The sequence below is a fragment of the Panthera uncia genome, chromosome A2 (assembly GCF_023721935.1).
Source record: "Panthera uncia isolate 11264 chromosome A2, Puncia_PCG_1.0, whole genome shotgun sequence".
Classification (NCBI taxonomy): domain Eukaryota; kingdom Metazoa; phylum Chordata; class Mammalia; order Carnivora; family Felidae; genus Panthera; species Panthera uncia.
The window spans coordinates 16650671-16673478 of NC_064816.1; the positions used below are offsets into that span (position 1 = coordinate 16650671).

At 57.4% G+C, this 22808-nt stretch overlaps 3 protein-coding genes across 4 annotated transcripts in view; 1 reads left to right on the forward strand and 2 right to left on the reverse strand.

The window, feature by feature from the left end:
* The window catches only part of PLXNB1 (plexin B1), a 24852-nt gene extending 14248 nt beyond the window's left edge, over window positions 1-10604 (reverse strand). Inside the window, exons 1-13 of the mRNA XM_049642586.1 lie at window positions 7060-10604; window positions 5278-6390; window positions 4301-4483; window positions 3858-3986; window positions 3653-3753; window positions 3230-3362; window positions 2792-2948; window positions 2438-2546; window positions 2253-2361; window positions 1161-1841; window positions 858-980; window positions 544-666; window positions 148-241 (exon numbers count right to left, since the gene is read on the reverse strand). Of these exons, the coding sequence (XP_049498543.1) occupies window positions 148-241; window positions 544-666; window positions 858-980; window positions 1161-1841; window positions 2253-2361; window positions 2438-2546; window positions 2792-2948; window positions 3230-3362; window positions 3653-3753; window positions 3858-3986; window positions 4301-4483; window positions 5278-6384 (3049 nt within the window). The 5' untranslated portion in view covers window positions 6385-6390; window positions 7060-10604. The remainder of the gene's footprint in view (window positions 1-147; window positions 242-543; window positions 667-857; window positions 981-1160; window positions 1842-2252; window positions 2362-2437; window positions 2547-2791; window positions 2949-3229; window positions 3363-3652; window positions 3754-3857; window positions 3987-4300; window positions 4484-5277; window positions 6391-7059) is intronic.
* LOC125928762 (proline-rich protein 2-like) lies at window positions 7556-12382 on the forward strand. Its single transcript, XM_049639433.1, has 4 exons — window positions 7556-7573; window positions 8018-8066; window positions 10577-11382; window positions 12368-12382. The coding sequence occupies exons 1-4, from the start codon at window positions 7556-7558 to the stop codon at window positions 12380-12382; spliced, it is 888 nt and encodes a 295-aa protein (XP_049495390.1).
* A 1602-nt stretch (window positions 12383-13984) lies between these two features.
* On the reverse strand, window positions 13985-22792 carry CCDC51 (coiled-coil domain containing 51). Of its 2 annotated transcripts, XM_049642626.1 has the most exons (4): window positions 22730-22792; window positions 16690-17006; window positions 15512-15676; window positions 13985-14964 (listed from the first exon to the last, which is right to left on the reverse strand). In XM_049642626.1, exons 2-4 carry the CDS (start codon window positions 16996-16998, stop codon window positions 14209-14211), a joined length of 1230 nt encoding a protein of 409 aa, XP_049498583.1. In that variant the 5' UTR covers window positions 16999-17006; window positions 22730-22792; the 3' UTR covers window positions 13985-14208. The 2 variants fall into 2 exon arrangements, with proteins under 2 accessions (XP_049498583.1, XP_049498584.1); XM_049642627.1 differs by lacking the exon at window positions 16690-17006.
* Window positions 22793-22808: the final 16 nt, after the last annotated feature.

A 22808-nucleotide genomic window follows, 5' to 3' on the forward strand; every position in this document is an offset into this window, starting at 1 on the left:
GGGGGGGGGGGCACCCGCCCCCGGCCCCGGGGGGAGGGGCCACCCCGGGGGGGGGGGGGGGGGGGGGGGGGGGGGGGGGGGGCAGAGACAAATGTGAGAGGCAGGCCTGGAGGAGCCCCGTGGCCCCAGAGGCCCCAGCTAGCTCACCATGCAACCCATCAGCACTGTCCACACGCAGACGGCCAGCCCGACGCAGAAACAGCCCCACACGGAGCTCTGGTTGCAGAGCCTCATAGCTGAGCTGGAGAAATGGGAGTGGGGTCAGAGTCTGGGCCTGGGGGAGGCATCAGGCCTGGGGGGCAGTGGTGGTCAGAGAAAGGACCAAATGACTAGTTGTGGGAGCACGAGGTCAGAGGTCAGAACTGGGGGACAGGGACCCCATGAGGCCACAGGGTCAGAGGTCAGAGCCGGGGTACTCAGACTCCCTCGAGGTCACAGGGTTATGTGTGGGGCTGGGACGATGAATGTGGTGTGGCCAGCTGAGGTGGGTAGCCAGCCCGTGGCCGGCACACCCTTGCCCACCCAGGCACTCGTGACCCACACCTGGTTCTGCCGGCACGTAACGTGGCATTGAGTCTCTGGAGGTGGCTCGCACTCGACCCGGGCCTCAACTACCACTTCACGGCCCTCCAGCTCCATCACACACTCATGGTCTCCTGGGCTGTCCTGGGGGCAGAGGACACAGCTGCTGAGGCAGCTTCAGGAGCTGGCCCCAGTGAGTCCCGCAGGGCCGCTAACAGAGCCCCAGGGTCAGGGCCGAGACGTGGGGCCAGGCGCTCTTCCTGCTCTCCAGGGCTCAGGCATAGTTGTCAACAGCCAAGGAGGCCGCCAACGTGCCTGCAACCGGACACGCTCACCTGGAAGAGGCGCAGGTTCCTGCCCAGCAGCCGGACTTCTCGCTCCACGTGGACTGGCATCAGCGTGGAGCCCTGAACACTCTCGACACAAGGGCAGGAGCTTGCCCCCCAGTTCACCTCCTCCTGGAGACACCAAGAGCAAGGCAGTCTATGGAGCCCACCCCATCACCTCGGTTGTTTCCCTGCGCACAACTCAGGGCCCAGGCCGGCGTGGAGCTGCAGACCCCACCCTGCCCCTCGACCCCTCCTGAGTCTGCCCCGCATCCCCTCCCCTGGAGGCCTCCTTCCTGGGCTGGGCCTCACCAGCTCCCAGAGCCCGGGGGTGTCGTATTGGTAGTCCAGGCTGGACAGGAGGATGAGGGGGGCGGGAGGGCCCTCGTGCTCGGCCGAGTCTCCATCACCTGAGAGGAGGGTGGAAGTGGAGAAGGCGGGTGTGTCACCCCCCGTCCACTCGTCCGCCTCAGGCAGCTCTCCGCCTTCTCTCATGAGCCAGTCCAGAGCGGGCTTCGTGGAGCCAGCGGCCCCTGGGAAAGTGGTGGCGGGAGCAGTGCCAGGGGGCTGGTCCAAGAGTGCCACGGAGGGGTCGGCCTCGGGGCCGGGGTCTGCAGGGGCAGGGGGCAGTGCCGCTGCATCTGAGGGCGATGGGTGGGAGGCCAAGAGGTCCTCGGGTGTGGCCGTGGGTCCGAAGTCAGTGGGGGCGGGGACAGCGGTTCCACGTCTGTTGCGGGGGTCGGGAGGGGGAGGTTCCTCATGGAGAGGTGACTCTGTGGAGGCTGAGGCAGGTATGGGGCCAGGACCCGCCCCCGGCCCCCAGGGGCTGAGCAGGGAAGGGCGATCCCCAGGTGGGACATCCGAGGCTGTGGAGGGGGCACCAGGCTCCACGGGAAGGGTGTCAGGAGCAGGGGTGACTGGGGTCTGGGGGGCTTCAGGTGGGAAGGGGGTGGGTACATCTCTTGCGGGAGGGGCTGGGGAGAGAAGCGGGCTCTGAAGGGGGAAGCAGAGAAAGACAGGAGGGGCCACTCAGCAGGCAGGCGCGGGAGCAGGTGGCAGGCAGGCAAAGGGTGTGTTAAGAGGAAAGGAGACCAAGGAAAAGAGAAACAAAAACAGCCCGTTAATTCTCCAAAGGAGGGAGGGGAGGGCAGGCTCCAGGGGCATCTGTGTTGAGGCGGGACCTGAGGCCCAGACCTCCCCTGCCGCTCAGCTACAAAGGTCCTCTCCCCGAAACAGGCGGGACACCAGCAGCTGTTCTCCAGTGAGTCCGTCACACACAGCAGCTCGGGTGCTCACAACAGAGCCTCACATGGGCAGGCAGGCACACAGACCCCGGGCCATCAGAGAAACCCTCACAAAGGGAACCCCAAACCCCTGTGGGGCCCAGCTGGGGGTCCCGCTCACCTGCTGACTAACCACCATGGGCCCAGCGTCACATGAGGCCTTGTGTGTGCACAGCTGCTGCCAGACACACCAGTTACACCCCCAGCGGCTGCTCACACAGGCCTGGCACCTGCACAGAGCACAGCCATGGGGCAGAGGTCGCCACGGGGCAGCCCGGGCGCTAGGGGTGTCGGGGAGGAACTCACTGTGCAGACGGGCGGAGCTCAGAGACTGCTGCACAGTCATAGATGGAGAGTGAAGCTTTGGCAATCACCACAGCGCCAAACCTGAGCTCCACGCTCACTGACACGTGGTCTGCAGGGTGGGAGAGAGGGCCCAGGCTGAGGAGTGGGGTTAGCACCCGGGATCTGGGGAACACAGCCCATAGGACACAAAATGGGCACTTTAGGGGACTGAGGACTAGCCAGGGGGCCCAGAGAAAAGTGCTATTTCAGGGATCCCCACTCGGATTCACACTTCACCCCAACCACACCCCCTGGAGCAAGATGGGAGGAGGGTGGGGCTCCCAGGCCCCAGGGCTGGCCCCTTCTCTCACCCACCGGCTCCTCTTGGCAGTGCTGGGGCCTCGCTAGGGTCCGGAGAAGGGCACATCACACCAGAACTGGTCAGCAGGGCAGGAGTCTGGTGATCCCCAAACTGGCAGGAATACGTCTCCCCTGGCCACAGGGGTGGCAGGTCAGGCACTGACAGGAAAACCTGGACAGAGAGGCCAGGACATGCTGCTGGAGCCACCGGGCAGCAGACCAGGGCTTGTGTTTCCAGAGCACCCAATGTGAGTGGGCACAGTGGCCACCAGCCCTCAAGCCTTCACAAATGCCCTCTAGCCTGGATTAGAAGCAGACAGAGAAAGCAAGGCCCCAAGACAAGCAACTTGTATAGGGCCACGTGGTATTTAGAGCATCTGACATTAAAATGCGAGGTCCTGACCCATCACCAGAGTCCTCCCCACGAGGGATGTGCCTGCCCCGCTCATTCACCTCCCTCCGCTCCTCTCGGCTGATGTTGGCAGGACTCATAGCTGCCACTTGCAGACAGCCCAGCTCAGGCTGGAAGCTCCACAGCCACCGCTCTGGGCCCTGTCCCCGTGAGCACTCGGAATGGCGATTGCACCTGCAGGAGAATGACCAGGATGTACCTTCACGGAGCAGGGACACCTCCAATACTGGGGACCTGGGCGGGATCCTCAGGTGGGCCATGACACTAGGCTACGTCTGCCCTGGCAAGGCACTGATGCCCAGGATGGAGAATGGAGGTAGGGGATTGGGGCATCCAGGGGTCGTGGGCTGCAAGTCAAGGGCCAAGGACCAGGAATACTGGACAGGGCCATTATGCAGGACCAGGGAGGGCAGGAGGTGGGGGTTGGGGTTGGGGAATGGGTCAGGAGTCGGTGGAGCACTGACCTGCCAAGGAGCACACACCACCCACAGTATGGGTCCTTGTGAGCGAGACAAGAGGCACAGTCCAGGTGCTGAGCACAAGAAGCCACAGGAACCTTGAGAAGCTGTGACAGCAATCCAAACACCAGTGACTCCTCCACATATGGGTGCCTGGCCCTGCCCAAGGCCCCTCCCAGCAGCCAGATCCCAGCTCTCGCCTGGCACTCACTGTGCTCTGGGTCATGACATACAGGTGCTCGAAGGCCCCATCAAAGGTGAGGTCTCTGCTCACCGCAGACCCCTGCTGGATGTTCTGTGTGGAGTATGGGTGGCCATCACTCCCTGGGCCCAAGTAGACCTGAGATCAGAGACCATAAGTTCTGGGACCCAAGTCCACGGCCCGAGGCCCTCTCTTCTTCCCACAATGAAGCAATCTACAAGCAGAATTTTCTGCTAGTACAAGTCATCCCACCCAGCCCTTGGGCAGGGGGTGGGGGAGATCACAGGTAAATACCATCCAGCCCTGGGAAGAGAAGCTTAAGTCATCTCTCCCAGCCTTAGGGCCAGGGGTGTGTCCCAGGGGTCACAGGCATAGCTCCTCCCAGGCTGGGTCACCAGCAACCTATTCCCTCTAGACCCTGGGGCAGGGCCCGGTACTTCCTGTGGACCCACCCTGTGTAGGTGCCCTTGACTGTCACCCAGGAAAGCAATGGTGTGTCCATCCTCCATGGTGACTGCCACAGCTGTTAGCTGAATCCCTGGCCACTCCAGAACGGGCGTGGCTTCCAGGGGGACACGGCTGGCCATGGGGCTGGGCGTGTGGTCTGAGCCACAGGGATAAGCATCCAAGGTATCCTATAGGCAGCAAGAAGCACCAGTAAGGCCCTCCCTGGACATCCCCATCCCCTGGCCCAGCCAGCTTTTGCTGAATGACTCTCTTCTCTGGACGGCCTTATTCCGTCACCCCTCCCTTAAGGAGCCCCTGGACAGCCTCATCCCCACCCCTAGTGTCTCTGCCAGCCCTCCCTGATGTTGCCCACAGCTGCATCCTTAGTGGGGCCTCAGCTGCTTATCTCCAGCAGCCCCTTACCCCGCTCTTGATCCCCACCTATCTGGGGCTCCACCTTCCCACACCCTTGGCCTTCCCCCAGGGTACGCACTCAGCCTTCCCCTGGACCACTTGCCCAAGGCCTCTCAAAGCTTGCGTCTTCATGTCCAGGTCCACTCCCCTGGGTCCCTGCAACCTCTCCCTCACTCGGTCCCCCTAGCTGTGGTTTCTCCCCTGTGTTATCTATCCAGAGACTAGAGCCAAACAAGCCTCAACCTCACCTGCCTCTCTTGCTCAATAACGTAAAACAACAGGGCCCATCTTCTCACATTCTAGGTCCCTGCCCCATACCCTAGGACCCCAAACACCTTCAGTCCACCTACACGAATACCACCTCTGCAGCAAGCAGTCCAAGCCCCACTCTGAATGGCCCTCCGCCCCCTGAGTGCCACGATTTTCGTAAGGCATCTCCATCACCCAGACACAAAGGAAGCACATAACATCCATTGACCTGATCAGCCCCCACACCACCAGCTTCCCTTTGGACTCCTCGGGCAGCTGCCTGGCCGTGAATGCCAGACAGGGACGAGCTGGGACTCACCACAGGCAACTGTGCACAGTCAGAATTGACGTCATACTCGATGTAGGCCACCTCCACCCCATCCGTGGCGCGGCCCTCCCTAGTGTAGCAGGCATCTCGCGTGCGGTTAGCAAGGCGGTCCACCTCGTCCAGGGGGAAGGCGCAGAGGGCAGAGGCTCCAGATGCTCCAGCAGCTGCTGACGGAGGCCGGCCCACAGCGGGGGGAGCGGCCGAGGAGAAGGCAGCAAAGAGTACCTCCCCCTGGGTCACCTCCAGGGATGTGGCCACAGCTGCAGCCTGGATCAGCCCATAGCGGCTACCCTGGCAGGCCAGAGGCAGCTCCACATAGGAATAGTAGTGCTGGTCCCGGAGGCACACTCGGGACACATAGGCACGAAAGGCTCTAGACTGAGCCTGCAGGTCCCGCCGCAGGAACAGGAAGTAGGCACTGGCCCCACGTGCAAAGGCGCTCACAAAGTGGTGGCTATACTCGGAGAGGCGGCCCACGGCCAACTTGGCCGTCTCCTCATAGGAGAAGGCAGTTTGAGGGTCCAGTGGCCACAAGGTCCGGGTTGTGATGGGAGGGATGCCACCCCCCACGCCCCTGCTGGTGTATCCCCGCCCCACAAATAGGAGAGGCTCCCCAGTCAAGCCCTGGGCCACCAGTCCCACCGTGCTGACTGCAGGGTCATTAGCGGCCACGTACTGGGTGTCCCCAGGCCGCTCAGGCCGCAGCAGTAGTCGTTCAAGTTGGCCCAGGTGCCGCAGCTCACAGACCCCCTGGTGCACACTCCCGCACACCACTAGGGCCCCTGGGCTCACCAGGAGCAGCTGGTTCAGGTTGTTGGTAGGCTGGGCCTGAGGGCACTCATCAGGCATCACAGGTGGCAGGCAGTCCCTGCTATCTAGCACGGGGCCAGTGGGCACCGTAGCCTCCAGCTGCAGCTCAGGGCTCAGCTGGAACAGGAAGTTGGTGGCCCCCAGGTAGAGGGTACCTGAGGTGGGATCCCGTGCCAGATGCTGCAGATGCGTGCCATTGGGAGTGAAAGCAGCTGGTGGAGGGGGCTGGAGCGTGAGGACCCACCCAGCCCAGAGCGCCTGGAGAAGAGCTGGGCCGAGGGCAGGCATGGTCACCTGGCAAGGAGAGAGATGGAGTGCTGAGGGGCTACTGTGGGAGGTAAGCCCGTGACATTGCCAAGATGCCCCTCCTAACCGGGGGAGTGACCAGAGGAGGCCTAGGCTTAGACAGCACTGAGGTCCAGGATGACCCCAGGATTGCACACTAGCAAGGGGTCAGGAGATCTTTCCTGGAAACTTCAACACTGTCCATTTCCTGCAAGCACTATTCTCTCAGGAGACCTCCATCCTACCCCACCCCCGCTTCTCCCTGCACTGCCCTGTGTCACCACAGGGTCCGAGGGTAAGGGGCTAGAGGGGTAGAGATGTGAGAAACATCCCATCCCCAGGGACCAGGGCCTGGAGAGGCAGGAGAGCAGGTGATGGGAAGGAGGGGCCCAGAACCCCGAGGAGGCAGAGGACCCCTCTGCACAGATGTCAGCTGCCTGCAGGGGGGAAAGAGGGAGGGCAAGGTCCCATGGGCCATCTGCACATTAGAGCAGAGCAAGAATTGGATGAAGGGCTTTTCAGGCCAGGAATCCAGAAGGAATCCACAGAACCAATGAAGAGATGAGGGAGACTGAGGCTGCCAGGACTGGGACCTAAATGACTGGATGCCACCTTGGAGAGCCCTAAGAAGCAGGAGTCACACTTCTCCCAGGTGCCTAGGTGTGAGGTCAGGCTCACCTGGCAGGGCCGGCTGGATCAGGAGACAACAGCATGACCTGTGCGGGAGTCACCTAGCCAGGGAGATAGCAGAGCATGAAGCTGGGGGCTGGGCTGCAGGCATGTGGGAGCCCGGGCTCCCCTTCCCGCTGCCCAGCCTGCCAATGGAACTGGGCCCAGCCTGGCCTTCGGCCACCAAACACATTCCACAGGGGACGCCTCCTCAGAGCCCACACAGGGAGGGGGAGGGCAGCGGAACCAGGCACCCTCAGGGCCTGGGAAAGGGCAACTAGGAAGGAGCCCCATGGCAGGCGGGGCCCAGCCAGGCCCCCAGCACGGCCCTGTCCTCTGCAGCCCCTTCTCCCTTCGTAGCTACTGTCTCTTTCTCACCCTCTGCCCAAACTCTGTCCTCTTAGGGCACCCCGCTATACACCCTCCACACAGGCCAGGAGCTGTCTAGCCCAAACTGCCACTGGCACAGACACGGACACAGGCTTGCACACACCAAGAAGCAGACATGCCGCCGGCCCTGCAGGTGCACACCCATACACAAGCACACGGGCACTTGCACACGTGCAGATACATGCAGATATGGCGTGTCCACGTCGCACAGACACACATAGGAACACAACCCACGTACCACACACTTAAACACTCGCACAAAGACACAGCCTCCTTACACGCAGGAACACACACGTACAAATAGGCATTCTGCGCAAGGGCATGTCACACCCCCCAGCAAAGACATATACACCACCACCCACATTCAGATACCCACGCATACAGATTCGTGCACACTTCCCTGCTTGAGCCCTAAGTCCTACAGGGCTGTGGAAGCCAGGCATCTCTTGCTATTATTTCTCCTCCTGCAGGTCAGAGCAGAGCCAGGGCCCAGGGTTGGAGGAGGGTTGTCCCAGAGGAAGTCACCATGTCTATCCCCAGGACCTCCTCAGACCCTGGGTGCCTGTTCTCCTCACAGATCCCTCCTTGTGGGCCCCAGCTAAGGCCTGCTGAAGCAGAAAACCATGGTAACACCATCTTCCCCAGCCCCGGGTGGTCCCCAGCCAGGAGCACCAGGTTGGGGAAGTGCTGCTCCCAGGCCAGGCCGGGAGATATTTCCCCTACTCGCCTCTGCCCAGGCCACATAGCCCAGCCCCTCCCACCACCCAGAGGCCAGTCTGCCTGAGGGAGAGCTTCCCTCAGCTAGGGTCGGCTCCTCCCCACCAAGGCCCCACCAAGGTGCTGCTGAGACTGTCCCAGAGTGAGCGGACTGGGCATAAGTTTCAGAGGAGGGTCCGGCCGCCTGGTGGGAGCAGGGGAGCCATGGCCACAGCCCAGCTGGGCACTGCTCCCGAAATAGCTTGGGGGTTTCCATTTTTAGTGTGAGGAGAACAGGGCAGCTCTATGGGAGCAGGAACAAGGCCGCCTCTGTTTGCTACCCGAGGGGGTGGGGGAAAGGGGATAGCAGGGAGAGTCGTGAACTCAGGACTATGGCAAGGCCAGGCTTCCCAGGAGCCCCCCACCTTGTTTCCAAGGGGTCGGGGAAGAAAGTTTCTTCCTCTGGGAAGACAGGGTCTGTCTGAGGATGGGCAGAAGCTACCTCCTGCACTCCCTCCAGTAGCCTCCTGCCCAGGGATGTGCCTGGGGCAAAGGGTCCATAGTTAGACCAAGAGTCACTCTGTCATTGGCTTACAAACATTTGCTCAGAGCCTACTGCATGCCAAAGCTTTCCAACCCTCAAGGGGCAGCAACCAAGACACTCCCCAAATGTAAAGTCACAACTGGGTCAAGTGGCCCACAGGAGGATGGGAAGGATCAGAAGAGCTCCTGGCCAGGCCACATAGGAGGCTGAAGGCTGACCCACTCTGGGAAAAGTGATGGACTCTTTCAATCACTGAAGCAGGACTCTCACCCTTCCCCACATACCACAGGTGGGGGAGGAGGGAAAGAGGGGTAGTGACATCTCGAGGCACTCAAATTCACCTAACCCCTGCCACTGGCCAGAGCAGCCCCCAGCCCCTAAAGGCCACCCCTCCTACCTCACAGGATCTTCAAGCAGAATCAGAACACATCTCTCCCCTGTCTTTGGGGCAGCCCAAGGCCTGAAGAATAAAGGTCAAACCCCTCCAGTCCATGCCCTCTTCCATCCAATCTATGCCAGGGCTCCCCCACACATGCTGTTAGCTCCTGCTGGCCTAACTGTGGGCTGTTTCACACTCCTCCCTGCTTGGAATGCCCACTCCCTTTCTATCTAGTTAACTCTGACTCCCAACCATCTCCCAGGAGAGCCTTCCATGTCCCCCCAGGCTCCTGAGGAGTCCACCCTGTGTGGAGGATGGAATGGGCATATTCCAGCTATCACTCTAGTGTGTACTGCGGCTCTGGCTTGGGCTGAGCCTCAGATTTCCCATTTGCAGAATGGGAAGCAAGACTGCTCTGACCATTAAACATGAAATGTGTGTGCCTGGCATTAGTGGCACCAACCAAAGACACTTTTCTCTCTGTTCCACTCTCCCAACTCTAGACTTAAAGCTCCTTGCAGGCAGGAGCCCCAGCAACTAAGACAGATATTAGCACAAAGCAGGTGTTCCTCACATGTTGAAAGAACCCCCATTTCACAGCCAAGGAAATCCACTCAGAAGGGGAGATACGGGGCCCACACCCTGTTCCAGCCACTTGGCCTCTCAAAGGACAAGGTGTCAGGCCCACTTTATTAATAACCAAGCCAGAGCAGACTGAAAAGGCTGGTTTGGAGCCAGGCCTCGTGTCCTCAACTTACAGGATCACGAGATCTCAGGCCCCATTCGAACTCACAGGCAAAGCCTAACTCTGCTTGTACCCAGGTCCCAGGCCTGCCTTGAGGTCTCTTCTGGGCTCATCTTTCTCTAGACCTCTTCAGCAGAGCCCTCAGCTGCCTAACTTCTATCTGCAAAGAGAAAGCAGCTCTGGGGCCCTCCTGGGGCTGTCCTCACCAACCAAAGGGGCTAACAAACTCTGCCCCTCCACACCTGAAGGGGTGGTACCCCAGCCCTCATTTAAGGGGATCAATGGGAAACTGGACTTTCCCTCCCCTTCTCCTGCTTAGCTCCCAGGGTCCCCCGGGGGAGAAGAGATTCACCGGCAGCACTGTAATGCACATTGCTCGCCCTGTTGTCTGTGTTTTGAGGTGGGGTGGAGGGGCCCACCATGCAACACCCGCGCGGACTCAGGAGCGCTCATCAATCACCCACTGCCTGGGTCGTGTAGGGAGGTGGGGGGTCTCCCTCTGGGGATGCCTGGCACAAGGCTCACAGTCCGCCTTTGTCAGTTGCGCTGAGCGCAGCCTGGAAGGGCTGTTACTACAGAGGGCAAGCCTAGACCTCCCCATCGGCTCTTCTTCGACCTTCCTCCCTCCTCCCTCGGCCGCGGGGCAAGGACCCCACCAGTGGTCCTGGGAGGGCGGGGAAGAGGCCGGCCGTCCCGGCTGTGGCAGCGGCGGCGGCGAGGAGGGGGCGCGGAGGAGCAGCTCCACCTCCTCTGTCTCCCAATCGCGTTACAGGCGGAGCCGCCAGAGTTTTCCTCAGTGCGGAGAAGTGTGGTCCCAACTCTCAGGACCGAAGCTGCCCACCACTCACCCGGGCTGCCCCTGCCTGGCGGCATCGGGCCCCGGGCCCCTCCCCCCCCCGGGGCCTCACCGCCACCCCCGGGCCCCCGCCCCGGGCCCCGGACTCACCACCCGGCCGGGCCCCGCGGGAGGAGCGCGCCGAGGCGGGCGCCGGCCGCTGCGGGCTCGGGATCTGCGCGCGGCGGCCTCGCTGCCCCCCCCGCCCCCCGGAGGTGGCTCCGGCGGCGCCGCAGCTGTTACCCGGAGACCGAGGGGCGGAAAAGCGCGCCCGCTGCCCGCCCCTCCCGCCGCGGCGCTGCCACCGCCGGGAACAAAGGAGACAAAGCCGCGTCGGCCGGGCCGGGCTTCGCTCCTTCCCCCCGCGCCCGCCGGGCCGCCCTCCCCCCGCCCGCCGCCCAGGCCAGGCCGGAAGCAGCCGGGAGAGCCGGGCGCGCGGCCCCGAGCCGCCCGGGACCCCGCATTCCAGCCCTGCGGGCTCCGCACTTGCCGAGGGCGGGGGACTCGACCCCTCCCTGTGGGGGCGCTGGCTGCTGGGCGGCGGTAGCCACGGCAACGCGGGTCGCGGCCAGGCGAGCGGAGGGCGAGGAGCAGAGCCCAGAGCTCTGGCTGCCCGACCCCACCCCATCCCGCCCCTGCCGGGCCATACCTGCGCGCTGCGCAGGAACCGGAATCAAGAGTCCTCCCGGGATGGGCGGGGCCGGGGGGGGGGGTGGCGCGTTTGGCGCCCACAGGTGTTGCAGGTACAGCGTCCGGCCTCTTCCTGCCCACCGGCGACGGGTGGGACCTGCACCCCACACCAGCCCCGCCAGCTCGCCAGCCACCACCCCTGCTCCGCAGCGTCCCGAACTCTCTCCTTCCTTTCCTGTGGTCGTCCTCCAACTTTCTTTACCTGAACTCCTCGGCGCCTGGTTTCTCACCCCCGTACCAGGTCCTGCCCACCGCCCCTACTCCCAGGACTCCCTAACAGCCACCCTCTCCTTCCGGCCCCCACCTCTGGCTGCGCCAGAGGAGCATAGGCTTTGGGGTTGGGCCTGGGTTTGTGCCACCACTAAGCCAAGTAACCTGAGCCCCCCATACCCCTGAACACCCCCGTCCCCCCACGCCTGTTTGCTCACCGGCAAGTGGAGGTGATACCACACCTACCAGGCTGTTACAGGAGGGAACAGCGGCTGCAAAGTACACAAGCAAGGGTGCATTTCCTTCTTTTCCTCCTGGGCCTCTACCTGGACCCACCCTATGCTGAGAAGCCTTGGGCAAGTCTGGACTCCCTCACTGGCAAATACCTGGGCCTTTCTAGGGAGAAACCGCTGGGCAGGGGCCCAGTTGTGCCCTCTGCTGGGCCCTTCACGCACACCCTGGCCTGCCTACTGCAAACTCAGAGGAGACAGGACACAGCCCATGCTGTTAGGACTTTGGCTCAAGGCCATTGGGATAGCGTCCTGGGAGGCAAAATTTGTCACACACACACACACACACACACACACACACACACACACACACCACTCTGGAAGCCCCCAGAGCCTCCAAAGGCTAGGGAGAGCCTCAACCAGAAGGTTCAGGTCATCCACACTGGCTAGTGTCCAAAGAGCCAACACCACAGACACACTCTTGCCATCTGCCACCCCTCATCAAGAGTCTGCCTTCACTCTCATCTACCCAACTCTGCCTTCCAACTTCTCTCACCAGCTTCTCTGATCACTCCCTTTCTTCCATCCCCTCTCCCAGCACCTGGGGCCGTGAACCAGCATGGCACCCCCCCCCCAGTTCCTTTATCCCTGGCCTCCAGCATCACAGACCCCAGGCCCTCCATTTCATTCTCTAACCTATGCCCCACCACTCCTCCACATCCATCACCACCTCAGCCCCTTGGCTAAGGTGCTGAAAGCCCATGGCTTTCCTGCCTGTGCAGCCTATGGGAGACCCTTGCCACATACCTGGAATCCTCCCCTCCTCAATTCCATTCACTCAAGTGCACACTCTTTAGGACCTACCTCACCCCAAAGGTGGACACAGGACTTCCAAACCCCATAGCACCCCTCATCTGTACACAGATATGGTACCTCCTACCCCCCATCAGGAGGGTGAACATCCCATGCACAGAGGTCTTTTCATCTCATGCCATCCTGAGGAACCATTACACAAAGGAAACAATGTCAAGAATGGAGTGACCAAATGACCAAAGGACCAGGCACTTGAGGTTCACAGAACCCATGGGGCCACCCAGGTCATACTCACTGCCCAAACCTGAGCACAGGCTCCAAGTACAGAGGGTACCTCCTGGGAAACCCTACTGGTTCCACAGGCCCCTGCTGAGAGGAGGCTCCACACAGGCCCAAGCAAACCCCAGCCCACAGAAGCCCTTCCCCACAAACCCTGTATACAGGGTTCAGAAAGGGTTAGGGTTAGAAAGGAGTGGCTTTTCCAGACCTGTGGGAGTACAGAGTGCCTCCCCACTCTTCCTATTTACTCAAGGACACACAAGGCCACCTATGGCCATTTAGCCCAGGAGATCAAAGGTTGCTGTTCTCCTCTGCAAAGGGACAGGTCAGGGGTTCTCTGGGCAGTCTGCCCTCGGGCCCCCCACCGTACCTCCCACCTCAGGGAGGCCCGTCTCCATCATTGCCACTGAAAAGGCTGGTTTGGAGCCAGGCCTCGTGTCCTCAACTTATAGGATCACAAGATCTCAGGCCCCATTCAAACTCACAGGCAAAACCTAACTCTGCCTGTACCCAGGTCCCAGGTCTGCCTTGAGGCCTGCCTTGAGGTTCACTCTGCTGACATGCTGAGCTCTGCCCATGCTTGTACAGGCCATCTCTAGGCTGTGTATGGGAGGACACCTAGCTCTAGGGGCACACTGGACTGCCCAAAGCTCTCTGCACAGGGACCCAGACTGGCTACCAATCCCTGTAATTATGTCCCCAGTAATATTTATCAACCATTCCTCCAATCCCTTTTCCCTGCTCTCTTCTGATCATCCCTCCAGCATTAGAACCAGAAGGTTCTCCCCACCAGGGCAGAGAAAGTAATCCAGAAGCGGGGCAAGTAACCATTGTCAGCCGTGGTTGTGCAGGCTTGGTTCCACTCCCCGGAACCCCCAAGCTATCTGACATAGGAGGGTTGGGCAAGCAGACCTGGCAATCCAAAACAAAAACCCAAGCCTCAAGGGTAAGTTCATCCAACATGGTTCTGAACTGAGGACGAGACCAAGAGGAGATGAGAGAGGAACGGAAGGGGGCCGTGATTACTGTAATTCCAGGCTCAGCCCTTAAGTCCCAAATCTCAACCTTCAACAAGAAAAACTCCATCTGATGTAAGTATTACTTTAAATATTTAAATAACACGAACCGAAAGACATTTTATTTGGACATTAGTACAAAGTGTTGATAATTAACATAAATGAGCATTTTCTCAAAATCAAAGTACGCCTGCTGGTGAGCCACACAGATGGTGCTCAGCCTCAGGCTGAGGTTGTGTGCACCCCAAAGGCTCACTTCATTGTTGGGATTCTCTAGCTAAATTTGTATCCACGGCTATCCCCTCAGCTCCCTGGAGCCCTCTCTGGAGGGCTAGCTGGCCCTGAAGAGCACGTAGAGCACGGGCAGAGTGGCCACAAATGTCACACAGGTGACCAGTGTGCTGTAGATGGTGTTCCTGTTGACCTGAGCTTCAAGCTTCTGCTCCATGTCTGATAGTGCCAAGATCACGCTCCCCTGCTCCAGCAAGGAGCCAGGCAGGGCCCTGTCTGCTGGCCCCAGCAGGCCTGGATGTGCTGCAGCCTTCGCAAGCTGAACCACCTCAGCCGTTTGGCTGAAAGTCTTTTCCAAGCCATCAAGCCGCTCTCGTAAACCCTCTAAACATGAATGGACCTGCCTGGAATGGCTGAGCTGCTCTTTCAAGGCAGCTGAAAGGACATCTGTGTCTCTGTCTCGGGTGGGGGAAGTACCTGCCTGGGTCCCAGAGCTCAGCCCGGAGCCAGCTTGTACCAGGCCCCTTAGGTCCACCATGAGGTCGTGGAGGTCCCTCTGCTGGAGGGAGTAGCTGGATGCCTGTTCTCGGATGGCCTCCTGGAGGCTCACAGGCCCCTTCTGCGCCTCTAAGAGCAAGGCCTTCAGCTCCTGTAGCCGCACACGGTTCACATAGGTGGAGCCAGCCACACCAATCAAGGCCCCCAGAACTGACCCGATGAGGGACCAGTTCTTGGTCCTCTCAGCTCGAGTACGCTCCTTCTCGTGACTTTCCCGCACAGCCGCAGAGAAGAGGGAGAACTTCTCTCGCTCAGAGTCTTCAGCACGCAGATAGGTTGCACGAAGCCTCTTCTCCTCCTGCAGAAGCAAAGCAGTGTTATACAGCAGCAATGTGGCCCCACCGTTGGAGCTGCCAGCAGACGTCCCTGGGGCTCAGCCTCATGCCTGGCGCAGACTGCATGCTCAATAAACCCGCTGAATGAATGAAGGCAGCATAAACATGGTCAGGTGCAGGAAGCAAAGGAATTGGGGGCAGTCAAGATGAGCAATGCTACCTTCCTACCCAAGCAGTGCTGGGTCCGACCAGACACGCACTGATGACTACAGAATGTGTCCATCAGAAGGAAGTGTCTGGCCCCCTCTAGGCCAGTCCCCTCCTCCCTGGTGCTCCCCCCTCAGCAATCTGGGATCTGGGGCCCAGATTATACTGCCCTGGACTACTGACCCCGGTACTCCAAGAGAAAGTGGGTGGACAGGCTCTGGAAGCCTGGAGCCCAGAGCTTCTGGTTTACATCTTCACCAGATCTCTGACCACCAGACCAGTCAGGTTCCCACCTTGCCCCTTGGTGATCTGCCAGGCTAGGGTCCCTATCCAATGAGGAAGGGTTGCCTTCTGAGTGCCTACTTGCAGCAGCCGGTGCTCCAGCGTAGCCAGTTCTAGGTACTGGATATCCTCTCTGGAGATGCGGTCCAAGCGGTCCCTCACCTCCTTCAGCTTGGCCTGGTGAACTTCCAAGTCCTCCCGAGCCTCTCGTACAAGCCCTCGAGCCACCATGAACACTTTCTCTGCCTGCAGAGAGAACAATGGAGGCTGTCTGCCCCTTCCCTCCACACCCACACAGTCTCAGCTCTATTCCCGACAAGGCTGTGGCTGAGGTGAGTGGGGTGTCAGTGCAAAGGGTGGAAAAAAAGAGTCCTTCAGACACAAAATCCTGGCTCGCCCAGTAGTCCTCAAAGTGCAGCCCTGGGCCACACCCATCAGAATCACTGGATTTATCCATTCAAGTGGAAATAACATGCCCCTGAGAAACTTGAAAAAAGCTAATGCTCCACACAAAACCCAGCCAATCCTAGTCGGATACAAGCCACGGAAAGGAACCTAGGTTCCTAAACTGTTTCACACACGCACGCTACCTTATCTTCGCCTCTTGACGATGCCACACAAGAGGCATTGCTGTGGCCTCCATTTTACACACCCAGAAACTCCAGCTCAGCAAAGGTCATGACCTCCAAGGGGAAGAGACAGCACTGTGCCTCAAAACCTCCCACTGAACCCCCAGGTTCTTGCCACCTCACTAGCTTGGTCTGTACTAGGCAGGAATGGGAACAGAGACGACAGAATGCATTTCTGCTACCGCCAAGGGCTTCCAGCCACAGGAAGCTCTTTCCACCTCGCAGTGTGATGCTGCCTGGCCCTGGGCTTCTACCTTCACAAGGGATGTTTTCATTACACACGGGGCTTTGCGGACACTTGTAACACTCTCACCAACCCTCAGTCAATGTAGGAAGTGTTCACTGGCCTAACACAATGGATGTCAATGGCCAGGGACTCATCAGTACACAGAAACCTGTTTTCGGGGTAGACGGGTACAGTTACACAGAGATCTTCACCCCCAGTACGATCGAATCCAAGTTATCATGTGAGAAATGAGTCAAATTCATCTACCAATAGTATTTGTTAAGAAAAGGCAAACCTGGGCAAGGCTTCCCAGCACCACGTGGCTGGTAATTATTTGGCAAGAGCCTCCCAGCCACATTTCCAAGTCAGAAGGCAGGGCCAACCACCCCGGCTTCCCTCCTCACCTCAGTCACATTTCCCTGGGCCTCTCGAACTTCACTGAGTCCGACAAACTCTTCGTATCTTTCCCACCAAGTCGTGGCTGTGGACGATGCTCGCTGATGAATGTCGTGCCCCAGGGCTCTTCCCAGAGCTGTGAGGCGGCGGTACAGCCCAAGAGCCACCTCCTCAGGTCTTTTCTCTCTGGGCTGGCTAGGGCCTGGGCTGCAGAGAGTCCTGGCCATAAAGAGGTCCCTTCCAAGGAGGCCTCTCCACACCACACGGGGCGCACCGAGGACGTGCTGCATGGCAAACACAGTGCTGCGCCCTGTCATCAGGAGATCTGTAGGGGGACGCCAGACAGATCAGCTCACAGCTGAGAAAGGCTGGGCATAAGTCAGGTTTCAGGGCCTAGGGGCAGTTCTGAACTAATTTCCATGAAAAAGTCCAAACAGAGCGCTGCTCTGTTGTGCCTGGAGACAGTAGCCACCGTGGTCAGGCTTCCCCCTTGGGTGCTCCCAGACAAGAGAACACACCAGGGAAGAACATGTTTAGGAGATCATGCCTTCCATCTCCTTCCACAATGCCACCAGCCCCTCCCATCCCACCCACCTTCCCCACAGCCTCCAGGTCTCCGTTGTGACTTGGATGGGAATCCTGGTGCCCGGTTTTCTGATAACATCAAAGAAAATTCTCAGACCAGGGCTGCCTGGGTAGCTTGGTCAGTTAAGTGTCCAGCTGCTGATTTTGACTCAGGTCGTGATCTCACGGTTTCTGAGATCGAGGCCTGTGTTGGACTCTGTGCTGACAGTGCGAAGCCTGCTTGGGATTCTCTCTCTCCCTCTCTCTTCTGCCCCTCCTCCACTCGTTCTCTCTGTCTCCGTCTCTGTCTCTTTCTCTCTCAAGAGTAAATAAACTTAAAAAAAAATATTTTTTTCAAACCTGAGTTGTGTCCATGCTGACAAAGCCTCACAAATCACAAAGATTCATAAAGGCTCCCAGGGAAACTGGGGAACTGAGGGGATTTCAGGGAAAGAGTTCTGCAAAATACCATCAAAATCAACTGCCCAGACTCTGAGGGCTGCCCCAGCACTGGGAAAGCAGAGTTTTGCTTATGTTCAAGGACACAAGTCATTCTGTACCAAGGCAGAAAATTCCCTCCTCGGCTCTCCTCTGAGAAGACAATTCCAGGGAAAAGGCAAAACAAAACAAAAAGCCTGTATCTCTACACAGAGGACAACTTTTCTTAGGTTCACACGAGCCCTCCTCTGCCCTCTGAGGCTTTCCAGGCTTCCAATCCCCCCCACCCCTCACATTCCTAACCTTCCACAAGCTTTCTCCCTCCTCTCCAACTTTAGTCCGGCTCTATAGGTCTGGTTTCTTCAATCTCTCCCTTTTCAACCTTGCTTTGTTTGGGCCCCAACAACACCCACTTCTCTTAACCTAAACAGCAGAGGGAGGCTCCCATTACCCAGTCAGGCTCTGCCTGAGCCCCAAAGCAGCAGGGACTCTGGGGACCCAAGGAGGGTCAGGTGACCCCTGCTCCCAGGCAAACCTGGACCAGTACTCCTGTCCTCTGGCCAACCCTCCTTCCCCCACCAACCCCCAACCATAACACACACAAGCTCTCAAGTATTGATGCTGGCTGTCAGAGTGACACCTAGTGGCCAAACAACCAGGCCAGAGAGAAAAACAGAGGATGCTGGGGACAGGAAGATAAATTGGAGGAGCTTGGGTGACAAAGAAAGGGGCTCCTGAATGTAAGGTGATGTGGAATAGAGACCCACTCAGAGCATCTCAGCCTCCTATCCCCTTGTGCTGTGCTTGGAGAAGCTCAGGCCCTCTAGAAAACAAAGTTGGTTGGGTAGGGACATGCCTCCTGCCCAAAATGGGTCCGAGCTGACAGCCACGGAAGGGACATCCCCGTAACACTGGTTCTGAGCTGGTGCTGCACCCGAACTCCTGGGCCCCATCCACAAGGCCCAAGAAAGCACACAACATCCATGACCCAGGGGTCAAGCCAGCCTCTTAGGCCTCAATGCCAGCATCCACCACACATGAGCTGTGGCCCCATGACCATCCTGCAGGTGTTTCCTACATCAGAGCAAAGCAGACTTCCAGCGCTGCCAACCACAGCCCTCACTCTCCTTTTCAGCAACACTCACCAGAGAGGTGTCCACCTTGCTGTCACTACTTCCCCAGCCCCCATTCTCTCTGGATGGCACTCCACCGAGAGGCTGCTCTCCTGGAGGCCCTGCAAAACTTCCACCTTGCCAGATCCACCAGGTATTTCTCAGATTTCTTCTCCAACATCTCTGCAGCTTTTTGAAATCACTTGTCTTTTTGAAATCACTACCCACCCCCGCCTCGGCTTCCTCCAACCTTCTTAGCCTCCTCTCCTGACTTCTCTACCAGCCACCCACTCTTGAACCCCAGGAAAGTCATCCATCCCTGGCAGCAATGACAGCTACAGCCTCCTGTGAAGTCCTGGCTTCCTCCCTGCCCCTCAGAGCCATTATTCACAAGGCAACTTGAGGCTCTGTTAACTCATCATTTCACATCTCTTGTTCAAAACCCCCGACAGCTCCCATCTCACCTGCCATGAACACCAGTCCCACCAGTGGCCAACAAGCCACGGTCCTCTTGGTTGTCATCCCTTCCTCCTGTCCTCCGCTCCATGCACCCTAACATGTGAAGCTTGACTCTGCTACTTTCTCCACAGAAAGGTCCAGTCAGCTGACAGGTCCAGTCAGCTCATCCTGACTTGTACATCTTGGCTCAAACACCACCTCGTGGCAAACCTTCCTTGACCATTCCCTCCTGGGCCACCTGCTTTATTTTTCTCCATCAGACACATATTGCCTTCTTTACATGTTGCCAGGCCCCTCACTAGAACATAAGCTTGGTGACAGCAGGGACTCTGCTGTGTGAGGAAATGACTCAAGTTGTTCCTCTATTCCAGTCCCTCTTCTCAGACATCCAGCCCCCACCCCAGCCTGATTCTCAGCCCCTCCCCATTCAAATGTCCCACAAGCCCTCAGCCAGCACAGGGAAGGTGTTCCTGGCAGAGGGAAAAAGTGGAAATGCACTGGGGGTCATCTAAAACCTGAAAGGCAGCCAGTGCAGCTGGAAAATAGCAGAGGAAGGGAGAGTGGACAGAGGAGAGGCTGAAGAGGTAAACAGAGACCATATTAAGCAGGGCCTTGAGGGCCAAGTTCAGAATCTTGACCCTCCAGATCCATTCTAACACTCTATCCAGATGACTGTCTCTTACCAACTGTCCATGCCACAAACCTCCATCACCTGTACCTCGATCTCACTTGCAGCTGAAGGCTTGCTTCATTTTTCACTAAGAAAATATTTAAAAATTGGAAGACAACTTCTATAAATTCCCACCATACCTTCCCACCTGTGTCTGTTCGGTTTCCACCTTCTCTCTTATTCCTTGGGATGAAGAATTCATGCTCTAGGAAGACCAAGCTGTGGCCAGGTCCCGTGTGCTCTCCCTACCTGACACTGCTCAGTAATTGATCAGACACCCTCTCCAGCAACAGCTCCACTTCTCTGCCCCTCTGTACAGCCAAACTCCTGGACAGATCATCTGCACTTGCTGTCTCCAGTTCCTCTTCTCTCATTCTCTCTTAAACCTTTTCTAATCTGGCCTTCACTTCCACCATGCCACCGGAAATGCTCTTGTCCAGGCCACTTCCACATTGCTAAATCCAGTGATCAGTTCTCAGTCCTCATTTTACTTGCCCTATCAGCAACCTGAGCCTTGTGCCAGTTTCCTTTCCTTGAAACGCCTTCTACACTTGGCTTCCAGTCCCCACTCATCTCCTGAACCTACCCACGTGCAGTGCTGCAAGGCAAGGTCCTCAGACTCCTCTCTCATCCAGTCCCATGGCTTTAAAAACCATCTACGGATGGGGCACCTGGGTGGCTCAGTCAGTTAAGCGTCTGACTTCAGCTTAGGTCATGATCTCATGGTTCGTGAGTTCGATCCTCGCATCGGGCTCTGTGCTGACAGCTCAGAACCTGGAGCCTGCTTTGGATTCTGTGTCTGCCTCTCTCTCTGCCCCTCCTCTGCTCTCACTCTGTCTCTGTCCCTCTCAAGAATAAACATTTAAATAAATAAATAAATACCATCTAGGGAAATGTTAAAAATATTAACTATAATGATGGTTGAACAACACTGTGAATATGCTAAAACCACTTAAGTGTACCCATTAAATAGGTGAACTGTATTGTATGTGAATGGTATCTCAATAAAACCATTACTTTTTTTTAAAGTAATCTCTACATCCAACTTAGGGCTTGAACTCAAGAGTCACATGCTACACCAACCAAGCCAGCTAGGTGCCGCTCCTCCCACTGCTTTTTCCTCCCAAAACCATTACTTAAAAAACCAATCAACTAGGGGTGCCTGGGTGGCTCAGTTGCTTAAGCAGCCACCTCTTGGCTTTGGCTTAGGTCATGATCTCACGGTTGGTGAGTTTGAGCCCCAGGTCAGGCTCTGTGTTGACCGTGTGGAGACTACTTGGGATTCTCTTTCCCTCTCTCTCTGCCTCAATCTCTTTTTCTCTCAAATAAATAAATAAACTTTAAACAAGAAAAAAAAAAAAAAAAAAACCCAATCAACTATATTCTGACTTTTCCAGCCCAGACCTCTCCTATAGATTCCAGGCTCATTTACTGAACCACCCAATCCACAACTCAGCTTGGAAGGTTAATGAGGATCTTCCCTTCCCAACTTGCCTTTCCCATAGCCTTCTCCATCTTGGTTGATAGAAACTTCCAAATCCAAATCAGACCAAAAACCTCAAATCATCCCTGACCCTTTGCTTTCCCTCCCATTTCATACCCAATCCATCAGCAAATGCTTCTTCCTTTCTAAAACCAAAATCCCTTTTCCTCTTAGCACCCCCCCAACCCCGCTACCACCTGGTCCCAGTGACTAACATCTTTTACTATAACACCCTTCTGACAGGTCTCCCTGCTCCTTCTCTAGCCCCTACAATCTATCATCAACAGAGCAGCCAGTAGCCTTTTCAAAACACAGGCCAGACCATGTCTCTCTCTGCTCAAACTCTCCAGTCGTTCCACATTTCTCTCAATGTAAAAGCCAAATTTTCTCCACGGTCTACAGGACATCCACCTCCTGGCTCTCAGTCTTCCCTGACCTCATCTCCCACAAGTATACCTTTCCTCACTCTATTCCAATCATATGGACCTTTTTTCTCCCAGCTTTATTGACATAAAAATGACATATAAATTGCCATATCACTGTGTAAGTTTAAGATATACAACGTGACTATTTGATACACTTGATAGACGTATATACTGCTAAACGTATACCACAATAAGGTTAGCTAACACATCGTTGAAGTAATTACCATGCATGGACTTTCGTGATGTTGCTGCAACACAATAGACGATCCCCGCACAAGGCCTTCACACCAGCTATCTGCGCTGCTTGCTCCCTTCTCTTTTCCAAGTCCTGCTCATATGTCATTGCCAAGGACTCCCATCCCAGCACCCTCTACCCATTCTGTCTACCTTATTTTTCTCCACGCACGTATCACGTGACCTGCGGTATGTATTTCAATTATTTACTTTGCTTACAGGCTGTCTCACCTCCCAGAATGTCAGCTCTGCCAGGGCTGGCATCCATTTGCTGATGGATTGGGTATGAGATGTGTTTTGTTCACTGCTGCATCCTCAGTGCCCCATAAAACTGTCTGCATGACACTCAACAAAAACCTATTGAATGAATAAACATAATTTGCAAAAAGTTGCACCCCGGCTATATTAAAACCCAGACTCCTTCCGGTGGCCTCCAAAACCTTAGGACCGGGTGATCTATCCCCCGCCCATATATCTGGCACCTCCCTCGCATCTCCCTGCAGCTATGCTTGCTTTCTTCGGTTCCAAGAACGCGCTGAACTTCAAAGGCCTCTTCCCCCTACTCGCAGTGCTTTCCCCATGCACGATGCCAGACCCAGCGCCTTCCGGTTAAGCACCCCTCCTGGCTTCCGGACCCTTCCCTGGCAAGACAGGCCCTCGTACCTGGCGCCCCACCGCGAGAGCTGCAACCCCAACCAAGCGCCCGCCACTCAGTAGACCTCTGGTCCTTTAATGCCCGCCC

Coding starts and splice junctions, on each gene's coding strand:
- CCDC51 (XM_049642626.1), bottom strand. CDS start 16,998: ATGACAGGGCGCAGCACTGTGTTTGCCATGCAGCACGTCCTCGGTGCG. Junction 15,677..16,689: donor CCCAGGGAAATGTGACTGAG/GTGAGGAGGGAA, acceptor TTCTCTCTGCAG/GCAGAGAAAGTGTTCATGGT. Junction 14,965..15,511: donor TGGAGCACCGGCTGCTGCAA/GTAGGCACTCAG, acceptor TTGCTTCTGCAG/GAGGAGAAGAGGCTTCGTGC.
- LOC125928762 (XM_049639433.1), top strand. Junction 8,067..10,576: donor TGCTGAAGCAGAAAACCATG/GTAACACCATCT, acceptor ATCGCGTTACAG/GCGGAGCCGCCAGAGTTTTC.